The 18,061-nt window shown below is 35.3% G+C and overlaps 1 protein-coding gene across 4 annotated transcripts in view; it reads left to right on the forward strand.

Moving 5' to 3' along the window:
* The window catches only part of TLK2 (tousled like kinase 2), a 147,597-nt gene that overhangs the window by 55,871 nt on the left and 73,665 nt on the right, over nucleotides 1-18,061 (forward strand). For 3 of the 4 annotated variants that reach the window (XM_044003780.1, XM_044003779.1, XM_044003781.1), the window contains exons 7-10: nucleotides 3,949-4,116; nucleotides 9,345-9,440; nucleotides 11,443-11,535; nucleotides 16,192-16,302. In XM_044003780.1, the coding sequence (XP_043859715.1) occupies nucleotides 3,949-4,116; nucleotides 9,345-9,440; nucleotides 11,443-11,535; nucleotides 16,192-16,302 (468 nt within the window). The remainder of the gene's footprint in view (nucleotides 1-3,948; nucleotides 4,117-9,344; nucleotides 9,441-11,442; nucleotides 11,536-16,191; nucleotides 16,303-18,061) is intronic. The other variant, XM_044003782.1, reaches the window with a different exon arrangement.

Below are 18,061 nucleotides of genomic sequence, written 5' to 3' on the forward strand. Positions count from 1 at the left end.
TCAAGAATTCATTATTTCTTAACTAGGCTATTTCAGTAGTCTCCTAATTGGTTTTCCTGCCTCAAGGCTCTTCTTCCCTTTCCAGTCTTTCATACTGTTGCTAAAGTGAGCCCTAAAGCACAAGGGTGACCATGTCACTTCTCTGTTCAAAAAGCTCCAGTGGCTCCTTGTCATTTCTAGCATACAGTACAAAGTCTCCTGTTTAATATTCAAGAGGCTCTTAACAAAGTGGTTTCAGCTTATCTTTCCAGATTTATTACATATCACTCTCCATTCACTCTGGTCCAGCCAAGCTGACTGAGCTGCTTTTCATTGTATATACAACATAACATTTCAAGTCTCCATGCCTTTGCATGGGTTGACTTGTATGCCTGGAATATACTCTTTCTCTCGCCTTTACATTTTAGAATCCCTAGTTTCCTTCAAAACTCAGTTCAAGTAACACCTTTTAAATGTTAACTTTTCTGAATCTCCTACCTGCTGAGACTCCCTTCTGAAATCATCATATTTACATTATATTTACTTATATGTGTATGCGTTGTTTTTGTTAACATAACATAAGCTTTTTGAGGTCAGGAACAATTTTTGTCTTTTTATCCCTAGTGTCTAGCATAATACTTGGTACATAGTAGGTGCTTAATAAATTCTTGTTCATTGAAGGACAGTTTTACCTAAGAAATTGAATACTTATTTCCTAAGAAGTTTAGTTTTGTGATTGAATTTCTGGTCCTCATTTGCATATTGTAAGTGACATTTTTCTTAAAATATTGGAAAGAAATGAGATTAATCACACTTAATTCCTTTGAATTGTTATTTTTGTTGTTGCTGCTGTTGTTCCAGATCTTTGATTGGTGTGGGGGGTGAGTAGGGACTTCTCTGTGAGGAAATTCCGACCAACAACCTTTCTTTAACTATGTAGTGCTAGAGAGTTATTTGGGACTCAAGCCCAGGTTCCTGCATTGGAGACTGACCTTTATTATACATAGATTCCTTTTTATTAATACTATGCCAAATTCAAGAAGAAGCTAGCAATCTTAGCAGCTGCTACCTGGCCCTTTAGGAGCTTCAGGGGACAAAGAACTGGGTAGGGAGTCAGGAAACTTAGGTTCTAATTCCACCTCTGGTTGCTGATTTTTTTGGGGGGTAGAGAGGACTGAGGAGGACTGGGTGATCTTAAGGAAGTTGCTTATCTTTCCTGTTTATTTTGTAAATTGAATAATGTGTCCTCTCACACATAGAACTAATACAATGCTTCTTAAACATAACAACCTTCAAAAAAGCTTAAAGTGCCTCCTAATTGGTGCCTCCTTTCCTCCTTCCCTGCTCCAGGCTAAACAACCTTGGTTCCTTCCCTTCCCCTGCCTCTTTCACTAGGAATTATTAAGGATTAGTAAAGCAGATGTAGCATCCTTTTACTTCTTTGGAGAAAGATTAAAAAACCGCAGAATATTATTATGTCAGTTGTATTTTTAGGTGCCAAGTAATATAATTATAAATTTCACATCCATGGGGATATTTATTACTTACTAAGTCACAGAGACATAGGAAAATGAAAAGATTTAGCCATTATTTTGTAATGGCCTTGACAATAACATTCTTACATTGTAATATGTTTAATTGTCTTAGAAATAGTTTTTGTTGTTCAGGCCTAGGTATTTTGATATACTGAATTAGGTAGTGAGATCTCTGTTTCTTTGTATCTCTTTAATTCCTTATAAGGTGAACATAGATTTTAAAATTCTTTAGAGTTAAGAAAGCTAAATGAGATTACAGAATTAGAAGTTTTGGAGAAATATATTCTGTAGGCTTTCCCAATCTGTAGGTCATGGATCGCCCTGGTTCTAAAATCTGTTCGGAAACAATAAATTAGCAAACACTATCTGTTGACTGATAGGATTTGAATGTGTGAAATTTTCAAATGTTTGTAGATTCTGTTGTGACTAAGAAAATATATAATAATAAAAAACTACTTGTGTGCCTAAATGAATTTGCATTTTATTAATCGATGTATACTAATAATACAAGTATTATCCTCTGGAACTTTGTGAAACAGTATGATAAAAGGAGTTTCTCATGCTCAGAAGTTGGGTTCAGTGGTTAGGAAGGTTCATCTCTCTGTCAGATAAGTCTCATCCTTCCCTCAAGATAACTGAATTTGAAATCTGAGAACTCTCTGCCAGCTCTGCAGTAAATGATGAGTGAAAGGCAGTAGTTCTTTTCATTCATGTACTAAGAAATGTAGTAACAATTTTAAATGCACATTAGACCCTTAACAGGGAACCACATCTTTGATTCCCTATTTTTTATATGGCCAGTAAAGATTAGATAATTCTCTTTGACCCATATGGATAAGGAAGCAATTTTTTTTATTCAGTCATATAGATCTTCTAAGGTTTTCTTTTATTTTTTAAATATAAGTATTTGGCTCTTTGTGTAAAAACAATATGGCTCCTAATGCTGTTATAATACATAAACTTCTTCAAGGCAAAGACAGTGAATGTCATATAGTACCTTTTTTTTTTTTTTTTTTTTTGGTTAGGCAGTTGGGGTTAAGTGACTTGCCCAGGGTCACACAGCTAGTAAGTGTTAAGTGTCTGAGGCCGGATTTGAACTCGGGTACTCCTGAATCCAGAACCGGTGCTTTATCCACTGTGCCATCTAGATGCTCCCATATAGTACCTTAAACCAGAGGTTGACAAACTATGGCCAACTGGTCAAATTTGGATGGGGTATGCTTTTTTTGTATCTCCCCTGAGCTAAAAATTTTTAAATATAGTTTTAAATACACAAAACTTTATTTAGATATGCAAAAACCATTCTTAACTTGGGATCCTAGGGCTCTTCAAAAACTGATTCCCCTTCTTTAGAAACTATAAAGTAATAAATGCTTGTATCTGTCCTTTATTATGCAAATAAATATTCATTAAAAAGAAGAAGCAGAGTTGGACAACTCTCCATTATTTTCAGGATTTGGTTTAAAGACAAGAAGTGAGAATGTTACAGTTAATGGGCATCACAAAGTACTTTGGAGCCTAACTGTAACACTGTTCTTATTGGGGGGCTGGGGGAGACCTACTTTTATAACACCCACTTAATCTGGCTGAACTCCATTTGGATGGATCTAAGATGAGCTTGCCTCACTGCATCCTCCTCTGTAGCAAACAGTAGTATTGGTGAAGTACTAGTGTATTTAATAGTATTGCCGTTCTTGTTCTAAATTAAGTGGGAATAACTGAAGAGTAACTAAGCTTCAACTTTAGTCTTAGGACAAGTTTCTTAGGTAACTTTCTATGTAGAAGGGGAGAGAGTATTTGGTGATTAATTTTGGATTAATTGTTATATAGTATAGTTGAATTAATGATGGCTATCCCTGTCAGAGGGATGGGGGGGTAGGGACTGAACCTGGCACTCTCATTAATTATGCAGGTCAACACTTCCTCAGCAGCATAAGATCTTAGAGAGTTGCTTACTGAGAGCTTAAGTGACTTTCCTACAGAATCTCACAGCCAGCATGGGTCAGAGACTGAACTTGAAATCCAATTTTGAGGCTGGCTCTCAATCCACTCTATTTATTATGCAGTCTCTTAGAGGATCTGGTTCCAATCATGTCTTTGCCACTTATTAACAGTGTGATCTTGAGTAGCTCATTTAACCTCATTGGACCTCAGTTTTCTTGTCTTGTGAAACAGTGGTTGGGATGCTACATAAGCTGTGAGATGTCCCATTGTGATTAACTGAAATGTTTTCTGTTTAAATATAAGTAGTGATAATGTGTTATGTTCTTAACGATTGTTTTCAGAGTCATCATGTATCTTATTTTTTGTTCATGCATTTTTTGATTTGCCTTTGATAGCTGTGTGTTCTTGACCTGACACCGATGCATGTTTTGGCAGAACCTGAGTTGTTCTTCATGTCTAAGGTGTCTGTTTGCTCTAATGTGTGTTCCAGCGGCGAGTGGAGCAGCCGCTGTATGGTCTAGATGGCAGTGCTGCAAAGGAGGCACAGGAAGAACACTCGGCTCTGCCAACCCTGATGTCGGTGATGCTGGCAAAACCTCGGCTTGACACTGAGCAGCTGGCACAGCGGGGAGCCGGCCTCTGCTTCACTTTTGTCTCGGTGAGCAGTAAACCTGAGCTCATGTCTGTCCTTATAATTAGAGTCTACAAACTGATGTATAATGTAAATATATTTCTATCATTTTTGAAGGAGTATGATTCATTCCCACTGTATCTAGTCAACACTTGCGCATTTTTTTCTTTCAGATCTTTAAGTACATCCATATTAAGTCAGTATATTTTGAGAAGGGGAATGCAGTAATTTTTATTTTATTGGGTGGAGACCCCTCATAAAGTGAATTGGTCAGAGTTACTTCATTCCCATTACAGTAAATAATTTTTTATACATGAAAAAACATTTCTAAACCTCAACCTACTTATTTCAAACATATTTGCCAGAACAAATCAATATACTACAAACTTTTCTCCACGAATCGGTGTTTATACATATACTATTTGTCAAATGAATGTGTTGGAACTTCCATTTACCACTTCTGAAAGGTTACTGGCTAGGCAACTAGGTGGCAAAATCCCTAGAGTGCTAGACTTGGGAGTTCAGAAGACCTAGGTTTTAGCCCCAGATACTTACTAGCTATGTAACCCATAGCAAATAATTTAACTTCTCTCAGCCCTCAGTTTCCTCATCTGTAAAATGGTGATAATAATAGCACCTGCCCTTAGGGTTGTTGTTGAAGATCAAATGAGGAAAAATTACTAAAAATACCAAAAAATACCAAAGCTCCAGTTTGTCTAATAGGCAACTTTTCCATTGGTCATTTGGGCTCTTATTTAATCATTGAACTTCTTTATTTATATTAGGATTTGACCAGTGATTATAGTTTTTCTTTATTGGTATGCTTAGAATCAAATCATTATTTTAAATGTTTCTAAGTTGTTACTTTCATTATCTAAAACTGTAAGTCTTTTGCCACAATCTTACAGAATCATAGGATTTGGATTTGAAATATCTTCATTATCCTTTAGTCTAACCCCCTAAGTTGGTTATGGTAAAATGGTCTTTTCTTTGTGCCACTGGGGGAAAACATTAAATTTGTTTAAAAACTTTAGGGCTGACACTTATTGCAGGTGAATTATCATCCCTTCTACCTCTCTTCCTTGACTCTCTTCGCACCCCCAGGCCAAGTACTTTTATGTTCACCTTTTTAACAGGTCATCAACCCCCTTCCTCTACTTTTCCCCAACAACTGGAATTTAGTGAATTCTGCATTTGTTTCTCCCTCTAGGACTTTAGGAATGCCAGAAGTACAAAGTGTGGTATGCTGGATTTGAAGTCATTGGACTTGGATTCAAATCCTGGTTCTGCCACTTACATGACGTTGGGCAAGTTTCTTAAGTAGGGCCTTAGTTAACTTATATTCAATGCCGTGGTTAGACTAGATTACTTCTAAGGACCCTTTCTGTTCAAAATCTTTGATTCTGCAAATCTCTGTACAGAAGTGTTTTATAATCCCATCTATTCCTGAATCACAACCCTCCAAAAGTTTGCCCAGTAGGACAGTCCCTTAATTTTACTTATCCATGCGCATGTATTATCTACCATTGTGCTACCTCTACCTTCCTCCTCCCCACTCTTAGCCCCACTAATGGAAGGGGCAGGGACTATTGAATATTTGTCTTGGTTACTTTGGCACCAAGCACAGTATAGAGTAGGTGCTTAATAATATTTTGGAATTGAATTGACCCTCATCATGAAGAAAACTTGGTTCTTTTATTTCTGCTCTTTTCTTCTTTGCCCTCTCAGAGCTTGTGCCCTTTTAAATAAGTCAACCTAATATTAGGATGATCATAGCAAGGATGATAGAAAGTATTTGTGTTTACAGTTTTGTTAACAAACTAACAATTTAAAGGTTCTTTGTGAATAGTAATAACTTTATACAGGGTGCGCCAGAAGTCACAAAGGGGTTTCCATATTTAATAACTCCTTTGTTTTTAATTTACAGTACCATAGCATCATACACAATATGTACAGGAAATGAATTTATGTTAACATGTGAAAAACAAAATCTCATACATGGCAAAAAATAAAGAAAAATAACTTCAAAAAGTTATTAAAATATTGTGGCTTTTGGCCCATCCCCTATTATCTTCTTTTCTAGAAGCAAGTTTACTGAAGGGTAACTTTAGATTTTATTATTTGGGAGAAACATTTCTTGGGGAAGTAGGGTAAGGAATTCTGCAGACAGTTGAGGCTGACAATAAGACTCAGGAACAAGCCAGAGATCTGGGAAAAGGTGCAGTGTTGAAGAAGGAAATAACAAGACCAAAAAATACAGTGCTTTGCTGTCTGTTGTTTTATCTCTTGAAATCTTCTACATTTCCTATTTCCTTTCTCTGCAATTTAGGGGATCAACTTAAGAATCTAAAGATTTTTCTTGAATGGACCCATTTTGTTATTTATATAATAGACACTTCCTTTTAATTTTATTTTTTTCTCTATTACATATAAATAAAATATATTAACATCTGTCTTTAAATATTTAGAGTTTCACATTTTATTCCTTCCCCCTTCCTCAAGGAGGCAGGCACAATTTAATATAGATTTTCCATGTGCAACTGTGGAAAACAATAACAGACATTTCCCAATAAACACCCCTGATAACCTCCACCATCTTCCTTCTCCCTCATTCTCCCATTATAGTTTCTGGAAAAAAACAAAAACAAAGCAAGTAAAATCTCATAGCACAAGAAGACCTTGCCATTTTGCTTGTACATATCTACTGCAAACCCTCAAGTCACACATTTATTTCTTGGCACAAATTTGTGTCCACTCTGGCAAAACAATATGAAACAATCATTGAACTAAGAGAAACTTATTATTGATGGGAAACCAGCTGCCCAGAGAAAGAAGATTGTTCATTATCTGTCTGTAGCAGATGACAAATTTTACTTTTCCCTGAAAGACATTAGGAATAAACTTTCTATTTTTGAACAGTTGAATGTATTTACCAATCAGGGAATAGTAAGCAATCCATTTTAACAGCTGCAAAATTCAGATCTCTAGCAGTGAACACTTTGAGTGGGATAAGTCCTGAGACAAAACAGCTAAAACTTAAAAAGAAAAACTTTGAAAAAGTGTTCTGTTTACATCTGAAGATTTGAAGCAAAGGTTAATAAAGTCCTTCTCTAGTTTAAAACGTGAAAAAAATCACAAAGAGAGAGCTCTTCAATATAAGATTGGGTTATCTGATTGCCATCCTCTCCAGGCAACCACATGTACCTGCTCATAAGGGGCTACTGCCAGTTCTATTCAATCTTGCTGAGAATTAGAACTGAAATGAGCTGCATGATTTTTTTTTTTTAAGTGAGGCAATTGGGGTTAAGTGACTTGCCCAGGGTCACACAGCTAGTAAGTGTTAAATGTCTGAGGCCGGATTTGAACTCAGGTACTCCTGAACTCCTGAATCCAGGGCCGGTGCTTTATCCACTGTGCCACCTAGCCGCCCCAACCTGCATGATTTTTAATGCTTTTAATTGTTTTATGCTTTTGTGTTTTTTGAAATGCTTTCACTTGGTATTTCTTGGGTGAGTTTTTACTGGACCAAAGTAGTTTCCTTTGATTTTGAACATAATGGATGGAGCATTGGACTCAAAGTCAGGAAGAGTTGGGTTCAATTATTGCCTCTGACATTGACATTGTAACTGTGGACAAGTACTCTTAACCTCTCTAAGTAGGTTTCCCTTTCTTTAAAATGAGAATAATAATGTATTGTAAATACCTCTTGGGATTGTGGTGAGCAGGTGTGTGTGTGTGTGTGTGTGTGTGTGTGTGTGTGTGTATGTATTTATATGTATACATACATACACATAAAGAGATAGGTGTAAAAGAATTTTGAAAGCTTTAAAGAGATATATTAGTGTCAGATTATTATTTAATAGTCTCACTTTTAATTGTTTCCTAACAAGCTTTTTACCTTTGACTTAGTTTCTCACTTCTGCTTTCCACCTTCCATTCCTGGAATTTTCTTAGAAATAGTTTTCATTGATTCAATAATCATTCTCAGATGTCAGCAATACAGAAGACTGGAAGAGGAGTAAAATTCTCTGAGTTGTTGGGATAACTTTCACAAAATCCATGTACTTAGAAAGGCATCCTCAGGCTATCATTTGGAGTTCAATGACTTATTTTTTTTTAAACAGTCCTAAAACAGTTGTAAAATCCTGAGTTAATCTGCTTTTTCAAACAACGTTAGCTTCAAATTAGGGCTGAGAGAGAGAAAGCATTCATTGATTAGTAGAAATGACAGGGGCAGCTAGATGGCGCATCGGCCCTGGAGTCAGGAGTACCTGAGTTCAAATCTGGCCTCAGACACTTAACACTTACTAGCTGTGTGTCCCTGGGCAAGTCACTTAACCCCAATTGCCTCACTAAAAAAAAAATTAAAATTAAAAAACAAAACATAGGAGATGATTTAATATAAAACAATAAATTTCCATTTCAAGAAAACCTATATAATAAATACTACACATTGTTTGGGGGCAGCTAGATGGATGGTGCAGTGGATAAAGCACCGGCCCTGGATTCAGAAGTACCTGAGTTCAAATCTGGCTTCAGACACTTAACACTTACTAGCTGTGTGACCCTGGGCAAGTCACTTAACCCCAATTGCCTCACTTTAAAAAAAAAAAAAAGAAATGACAGGTAACAACAAGGGATAGAAAAACTAATAGTATAGCAGAGTATAATAGTTGATATTTTGGTGTTGACCCAGAATTATCAAGAAAAAGTAAAGCCATATTTATTATACTCTTTGTCACAATGTGTGTATATTTAAGTATTTAAAATAGAAGTTTTGCTCTTCCTTACCCCATATCACTGATGGGTCTATGCTTTATGTGTGTGTGTGGCGTGAGATTTTTAAAGGGTATATTGGGAGTTAGATGGATTGCATGTGTGCTTTAGTGATGAAATTTTAGAAATATTTCATAAAGTGCTTTATAAATCCTAATGGAGCATTAAATCACAATCAGTAATTTATAGTATTAGAAGTTCACCTGAATTTTTTGACAGCTGATTTAAATGGGAGATGTTTACCCACTTGATGGATTATGTGTTGATTATGAACTAAATTAAGTGTCAGAGATTTAATTCATAGGATTCAATGGATTATTTTTGTGATGGTGGGAGAATACACTGGCAACATGGTGTATACTTTAACTTGTGCATTGATAATGAGTAAGTCCTTATTTATGTTTAAAAAGTTGCATTCTTGTTAGTATATGGAGGGAAATTAGAAACTTTCTGATGACTGGTCTTGTGTCTTATTACAGGCTCAGCAAGGCAGCCCTTCTTCTACTGGGTCTGGCAACACAGAGCATTCCTGCAGTTCCCAAAAACAGATTTCCATCCAGCACAAACAGACACAGGTATAGTGTGATAAAGTAGGAATGCATCATACCACATATAAAAGATATTTCTCAGTTTTTCATACTGGTGCTCTAATTTTTGAAGGAAAATACACTGTAGTGTTTTAATTTCTTCCTATGTTTATTAACTTTATATCTTGTTAAGGAGGAAAATAGAGTGGTTTTACCTTGTGTGTGAGTTAGGTACTTTGGGAACTATTTTAACTCAAGGTATTTGTCATTTTAGTACTTTGAAATAGAAACTTTTATGATACTTAGTACCCTTTAAAAATTACTGTGCTACCAGAGGCACAGTTTTTTAAATTCAGAATTCCCATGCTTATCTAGCAGGACCTTTCTTTTTTTTTTTTTTTCCTTAAAATATCAGTGAACCACTGTATTCATGTTTCCTATTTAAATAACCCATAAGGAATTTAAATTCAGCTTTATATATACTTATGGTCTGGAGTAAGTGAGTTTCATAGGATTTTAAAATTTAGAAGCTGGAAGGGCCTGTAAGATCATCTACTTCAACTCCCTTATTTCATGGTCACCTACATACAAAACCCTGTTGGGTATATTTACTCCATTTTGCAGTATTCTGTTGGCAGAGTGGGTGAGAGACACGTGGTTCTTTCAGTCTAATTTGATGCTGTTGTCTTTAGGACAATGTATTTGACATTCTGGGAGTGCATGTAAAGTTTCAGAAGCCATGTTCTTCATTGAAGTAGATAAGTTCTCCCCCCCCCCCCCCCCCAGTTCCTTGGATAATTTTATATTCTACATTTTAGGTCTGTTCTAATGCTTGCTTCTTTCTTCCCACTAGATGGCATGTTTGTTCTTTATAGGACACTTCTTATGAAGTCCACTTCTTTTTGTCTTTGCTTTTTAACATTTTTAAAGTATTTTATTTTCTAGTTACGTGTAAAGATAGTTTTCAGCATTTATTTTTATAAGATTTTGAGTTCCAGATTTTTCTCCTGCTCATCCCTTTCCTCCCCCGCTCCCTAAGACAGAAAGCAGTCTGATACAAGTTGTATATGTATAATCACATTAAACATATTTCTTCATTAGTCATGTTGTGAAAGAAGAATCAGAACAAAAGGGAAAAACCTCAAAAAAGAAAAAAAAACCCAAAATTGTAGAAACAGTATGATTCAAACTATATTCAGAATTCACAGTTCTTTTTTCTGGATGTGGAGAACCTTTTCCATTTTGAGTACTTTGGAATTGTCTGAGATCATTGTATTGCTGAGAAGATATAAGTGTCACGGTTGATCATCACACAGTGTTGCTCTTACTGTGTACAATATTCTCCTGGTTCTGCCGACTTCAATCAGCTTCAGTCCACTTAAGTCCAGATTTTTCTGAAATCTGCCTGCTCATCATTTCTTATAGCACAATACTATTCCATTACATTCACATACTATAACTTGTTCAGCCATTCCCCAACTGATGGGAATTCCCTTGATTTCCAATTCTTTGCCACCACAAAGAGAGCTGCTGTAAATATTTTTGTACATGCGGGCCCCTTTCTCTTTTCCATGATCTCTTTGGGATGCAGACCTAGTAGTGGTATTACTGGGTCAAAGGGTATGCACAGCTCCATAGCCCTTTGGGCATAGTTCCAAATTGCTCAGTGAAGTCCAGTTCTAATCATACTGGCTCACTTCTGGAGTGCTGTATTTCTATATTTTTCACACATTACATTGGCACATCATCCTGGTTTCTTAGTTGCCAAGTGGTTTGTGAATTGACACATTTGAATGTAGGGTGAGCATTTTAAAAAATGCAGATCTAGAATCTTATTGGCCATCCTTATAAGAAATAGTTAATGGTTAAAGAATGGGCTAGGTGAAAGGGATAGTAATTTCCTTCAAGTAATAGGATCATTACTCATTTACATATCCCAATTGGATATGTACCTTAGGTTGTAAAGGCAAAAGGTTAAAGCTGTGTTTCTGTATAGATGTGACATTCTTAGAAAATAACTCTTTTTTTGTTTTGTTTTTTCTCACTACAGTCTGACCTCACGATAGAAAAAATATCTGCGTTAGAAAACAGTAAGAATTCTGATCTGGAGAAGAAGGAGGGGAGGATAGACGATTTATTGAGAGTGAGTGTTGAATTACATGTGTTTGAGAGAAAAACATGAAAGAAGTCATAATAATCATAGATTTCTATATTTGGGCATCTGAAGCATAGCATCAAATTAGATTAGGGGTTTTTAACGTTTTCTGTGTTCAGAATCTTTTTTGCAGTCTCTGGTGAAGTGAAGCCTATGGACTCCTCAAAATAAGATTTTAGAATTCATAAATGTGAGATACATAAGCTCACAGTGGAAACCAATTATATTGAAATGCATTTAGCAAAATTTTTTTTAAAAACTCATACATGGACCATAGGTTAAGAAACTCTGAATTAAATAATATATGTAAAATAATTTCTAACTTCTCTGTAAATTTTAAAGTCCTTTATAAAAAGACCCATTAATTATTCTTCACAACATTTACTACCTGTGTGACCGTGGGCAAGTCACTTAAACCCCCTCTGCCTCAGTTGTAAAAAAACTGAGGGGGGATTGGACCAGATGACTTGTGAAGTCTTTTCCAGCTCTAAATCTATCATCCTGAAGTCCTGTTCTGATACCTCATCTTGGTGTGAAGGTGATCTTGGACCTTTGAAGGCTATGCTAGTGGAGTAGAAACTCTGCTAGAGCCTACCATGTTGGAAAGGATTAAGAGCATAGATCTAACAATGGACTGTGTGTCATCTGAGGACCAACCTAGCTAAGTATAGCTAGGCTCATCAATAGGGGTTTGGTCAGCCACCAGATCTTAATTTTTTTTGGCCACAGAAACTTGTGAAAACATCTACTAAAGCATAGAGGGATTGCGACCTACATGGGTGAAGGGAGTAGCCACGCCAGTGAAGCCACAAATCTTTTGAAATATTGAAGAATTGTGTGAGTTATATAAAAGTGAGCTAAAATGTTTCGAGGAGCCAAGTGACAAGATCTAAAGGTTCTTTCCAGCTTCTATGGCTTATAGAAAGGTAAATAATTTGTATTTGGGTATTCTGTATTAGTCTGTTGAATTTTGGAAGTAGACAATTTAAACAGTAGTATTATCTGAGGTGTTACCTATTTCTGAGCACTTTCTTTAGATACAATGCTTCGTGCTTAATTTGATGCAGTGATGCCCTTATCCCTGTGGGTAATTCACTTTGTTGACCACAGTTCATCTGTGACTTCTTGTACTATATATATGACTCTTGTCCATATTCTCCTGTAAATCTCCAGTGGAGAGCCTATCTAGACCCCACTGTGGTAGGGGTGGGGAGGAAGAGAGTCTTTATTTTTATTTTATAGATATCAGTGGAACATTGGGGCTATGTGTTATCTCTTACCACTTAACTTGCCTTCTTTCTTTTCTGGACTTAAATCTCTCTGATGACTTCATTTGCACACCTTCTCTTGAATAATTCATTTTGTTGGTACTGTATGATTTCCTACTTACTCTTAATATGTACTACTTTATTGTCTTTGGGTGATTCACAATTTTAATTCTTCATAAACTAAGATATTCCCTGATTTTCCAATTCAGTATCATATAAAAATGTTTATGTAGAAAAAATAAGCCTTTGTTTTAGGTAGAAATTTGTGGTCATTAAAAAGTAGTATGTGGTTTCCTAAAGACCTTCCTTCTTTTCTTTTCCTTTTGCTCTACTCCATTTTTCAAGTGTGGCCAAATTCTTTTGAGTGATTACTGATCTCATTTAAGAGGCTTTATAGTGGTTTCATGTAACCAGTCATTTGCAAACAGGAGCATCAGGAAGTCTTGTATTCTCCATTCCTTTTCGTCAGTTGTATGATGGCAAAGATAAGTTCTGCTATAGAATGTCATTTGTGAAAACCTCCTTGTTCCCTTTTTATACCATCATCAGATGTGTCATGAGTGCATGTATGGTTTATGTTCATAAAAAGAATTTATAGAGTTGGGGAAAGTATGTTAACTAGTAGTTCTTAAAATCTTTGGATCAGTACAGACACAGGGAAAAACGCTTTGATTATGTTACTAAGAAAAATTGATGAAGAGTTTATTATAAAAAAATCTTTACAGATCTCCATTTCTTTCTTGTTTGTTCTTCTATTTTCTTCTGTAAATGCCCTTGGAATGACTTTGTTAAATTAGATCTCCTTTGCCAAACTTTCTTTAAAGTTGTCTTTTCCCCCTCTACTGTTTCTTGTTAGTTTAAAGTAATAGGCTGTTCATCATCTTCCACAATTCTCATTTTTAAGATCTTATAAGGAAATTTATTCCCTGAAATGTTGCCTTTGGTTGCCATAACTTTCTTTGTTTCTTGAGGAAATCAAGCATTTTTGTTGACTGAGTAGTTTTCTAAGGTCTTTTGTTCTCCTTGTTGTGGTGATTGTCATTCAGACTTTCTTTGGCATCAACAACTTGTTTCAGTGGATCAGCTTGAAGTTTGCTTAGTTTCATGTTCTATCTTCCTCATAGTTTTATATTGGTTTTGCTCTTTAATAAAAGACTTGTACATAGGTAATTGATTTGGGAATGACAAACTGGTAACTAGTCTTTTTCTGTTATAATCAGTTTTTCATGATATTTGGTGATTGCCAATCATTAGTAGTAGTTTCTGATTCTCTTCTTGGAAATAATATTCATGATAAACGCATGAAACTTCTGTATGGTTGACAGACCTCTTGGTTCTTACTCTCATGAACCATGTTTTCCAATGTAATTTTCACCATCTTTATACTTACATTTGCATTGTTGTTACCAAGGATCTTTCAGAGTTCTTCATAAAATTTATCTACCTTCATATTCTCTGCACCGATATTGGTCCATAATCTACAATTATTCTTGTTGTGGTATTTTTTTTGCAAATGCTTATTTGAAGTACATAGTAACCAAATATCCCTTTCAATTATATTTCTTGCTGCATTTGGACACAATAAAACCAATTATCTGCCTAAGAAGAACCTGTGAACCTACTTCCATTTAGCTGCAACTTTATGGTAGTGTTTCATTTACAGTAAGAATGTCAAAATTGATTTGATTCACTTTTTCCAGTAGGGTGACTGCTTTTTGGTCATTAGACAAAGGTTTCTCATTTAGAGTATGAAGAGCTAAATTACTGCTTTTAGATCATCTAAAAGTCATGGCTCTTAACATCTTTTGCTCCCTTTTCTGCCATAGTTACCACAGAAGTGGAATGCCTGATATGATGAAATTTCTGTGTTCAGAGTAGTACCAGTGAAGAAGACTTTGAAATGCCCTATAATTACAGTAGTCAGTACTGGGGTTGCATATAAAGTAACTTAATTTTTCTCTTGTCTTCAAAAGAACTTAATTGTCAGCATTCCTATATTTTTTATAAGAGCTTTATTGGCACTCTTGCCACACCCAAGATGGCATTTTGGGCCATTTCAAAACATTTATGCCTTATGTATGTGGACTTACTATCTCCCAAACTAGGCCTGAGGGTGGAAAAAATGCAAAAAAACCCTAGAAAGCCAGGAATGAAAAAGACATGTACTTCTGTTTTTATATTTTAGAACAAATAACAGTTTGAGGTAGCTAGGTGTTTTTTTTTTAAGGTGAAAAAAATTAGTGTTCAGAAGAAAAATCAGTATTCTATACTTTATAGCTGTACTATAAATGTTTTCAGGAAAGATTTTATCTAGATATAAATATATATGTATACAGAAATAGTTGTATTGATACAGACAAGTGATCTGGCAGCCAAATTCAGAACCTAAGCCTAAAGTCATTATAACTATCTAAAATGTGCTTCAAAGACATTTCTGAAATTTGTTGTTGTTGTTAATCTTTGTGACCAGGCAGTAAACAGTCTAGAGTTAGAAATCTTATTCATAGACTTTTAGCCCCCACTGCCAGTTAAGTGTTTAGAAAGATTTGTTTAATTGAATATTGCAAAAGAATGCACACTTTAACATGAGTGAGTTTTTATTTGTATACGTATTTTTAACATGGATTTGATCATTGGTAAACCTTTTCTTCTATACTATATCCTATTAAAAACTTATATGAATGGGGGCAGCTAGGTGGTGCATTGGATAAAGCACTGTCCCTGGATTCAGGAGGATCTGAGTTCAAATTCGGCCTCAAACACTTAAAGTATAAAGGCAGAATAAGTATTCTAGCATTCATTCCTGAAGCAAGGACCAAGGAAGTTGTTTGAATATTGTTTATTGATCCTTTTTGCATGTCTTACTTTCATTTTAGGACAATTAATTTTAAATTCCTCTTCTATTTCTTTGGGAAATGGAAATGAAAGCAATAATCATTGTCACACATTCTAAGGAATATCTTTTAGAATCAATCATCACCTACTTTTACCATTTGACAACTCTTCTAAGAATCTGTATTTTTGATGGCTTTTCAAGCAGAATAAAAGTTTTAGATATAAACTACAAACAAGAATTTATGGGTTTTTAAAAACACATTTAGGCAAATGATATGAAATAGAAATTTTGGAGGTCAGGTAGTTATTGGGAAGAACATGATTGGTTCTAGTGACAGTTCATAATTAACCTATTTTCAGATCAGTTTGACATAAAGAGGTAAGTGAAGATTTTATCTCCCTCTTTCAGTCTTGCTTTGTTTTTGATTTAGCTATTGATTCATTTTCCCCCACCCTGTTCTCCAGAATAAGCTTTATTAAGCATTCTTCCTGAGAATTAACTTGAGTAATTAACTACTTTTATTTGTTTTCCTCATTGAAGGCAAACTGTGATTTGAGACGGCAGATTGATGAACAGCAAAAGATGCTAGAGAAATACAAGGAACGGTTGAATAGATGTGTGACAATGAGTAAGAAACTCCTTATAGAAAAGGTTAGTAACCTGGAGTTTGTATTTAAAACCATTTAATAGAGTGTAGTGGAAGGGGTGAGGGAGGGTTTTTTTGGAGGGATTTGAGTTAGCATTTGTTCTCTGAATACCAAACCAGTACCTGTATATGCCATGGGAATATACTTGATTGTGAAAAAGGGACAAACTGTTGTGGCTGAATTTTTAAAAAAGATTTTTAGGCATATTACTTGTATTTTTATTGCCTACATTATCACCTATATCTTCCCTCCTAGATAGCCATCCCTTATGATAATGAACTTTTTTAATAGTCCCAGCTAAATCTTTGTCATTTTGTACTCTGTTCTTTTACTATTGTGTGAAAGTTTTTGTTAGCTACTCTGTTCCATGTAGCATAAGGAAGTTTCTACATATGTGACGTGTAAAGTGATATATACTTGTTTTTATTCTAGAATACTTGGAATAGCAAAAGAAATGAAGTCTAATTTATGCTAGTAGCTTTGAAAATGTAAACTTAATGGTCTTTAGTGTCGATAAACTAAAAGTTTGTTTTCCAGTGAAATTGCTGCAAGTAAACTAAAGAAAGTTTTGAAGCTAAATAAGATTTTTGTTATTGTTACTGATGCCGAAATAAGTGACTTTTTTTTTGTTTTTTTTTGGTGAGGCATTTGGGGTTATGTGACTTGCCCAGGGTCACACAGCTAGTGTTAAGTGTCTGAGGCCGGATTTGAACTCAGGTCCTCCTGAATCCAGAGCTGGTTGTCTATCCACTGTGCCACCTAGCTGCCCCTCGAAATAAGTGACTTTTTTTTTTTTAAAGCTACTATCAAGTGAAGGAGTACTGGTAAAAGACCATGAAGATGATGATTTTACAGGGTTAGGGGGCATAGGGAACTGGTGAAAGCTGTTTTAGCACTTGATTCTAGTAAAATGTATGCTCTTTAAGGCCCATTTTAGTTGTTTTTTTTTTTAAATCTCTGGTGTCTAGTGCAGTGCCCTGTATATAGTAATAAATGCTTATTGAAGAAATAAGTAATTAGTTGTAAAGGATAAACATAATACTTTGTCCAGGAGGTTATGCAGTTATTTATTTAGCATTGTACTTTTGTTTTTTTTGTTTTGTTTTGTTTTTTTTAGTGAGGCAATTGGGGTTAAGTGACTTGCCCAGGGTCACACAGCTAGTAAGTGTTAAGTGTCTGAGGCCGGATTTGAACTCAGGTCCTCCTGACTCCAGGGCCGGTGCTCTATCCACTGCGCCACCTAGCTGCCCTAGCATTCTACTTTTATGTGAAGGTGAAAATTTTGAGAAATTAAAAATGTATCATGATATATGGCCCATGGTCAGTTGAGAATGAACCTCCTGTCTATAATTTTTAACTATATTAACCTCCTATCTGTAATATGATAACTGATCATCATAATGTTCTCTGAGTGAAGAGTAGGTCAACTTTTACTTATGGAGGCAGGGAAGTTGATATTACTTAAAGCAATTTAAAATAACATTTTCTATTGTTAGATGTATAAGGCACTGAGTTGGGTTCTGGTGATGTGAAGAGATGACATATATGTGACATCAGTTGAGAACAGTCTATTGTCCAGGACTGTCACTAACATCATGGCAGCTGATCATCATAGTGTTTTGAATCAAAGAAAGGCCACATTTTTTTCTTAACTGAGGCAGGGAAATTTCAAAGTTTGAGCAAGATTTAAAACACATTTCTGTTATTTATATGAGACCAAACTAAGGTTTGGGGATGTGAAAAGCTATAACGTATACCTGATA

This window comes from Dromiciops gliroides, chromosome 4, assembly GCF_019393635.1.
Source record: "Dromiciops gliroides isolate mDroGli1 chromosome 4, mDroGli1.pri, whole genome shotgun sequence".
Lineage (NCBI taxonomy): Eukaryota > Metazoa > Chordata > Mammalia > Microbiotheria > Microbiotheriidae > Dromiciops > Dromiciops gliroides.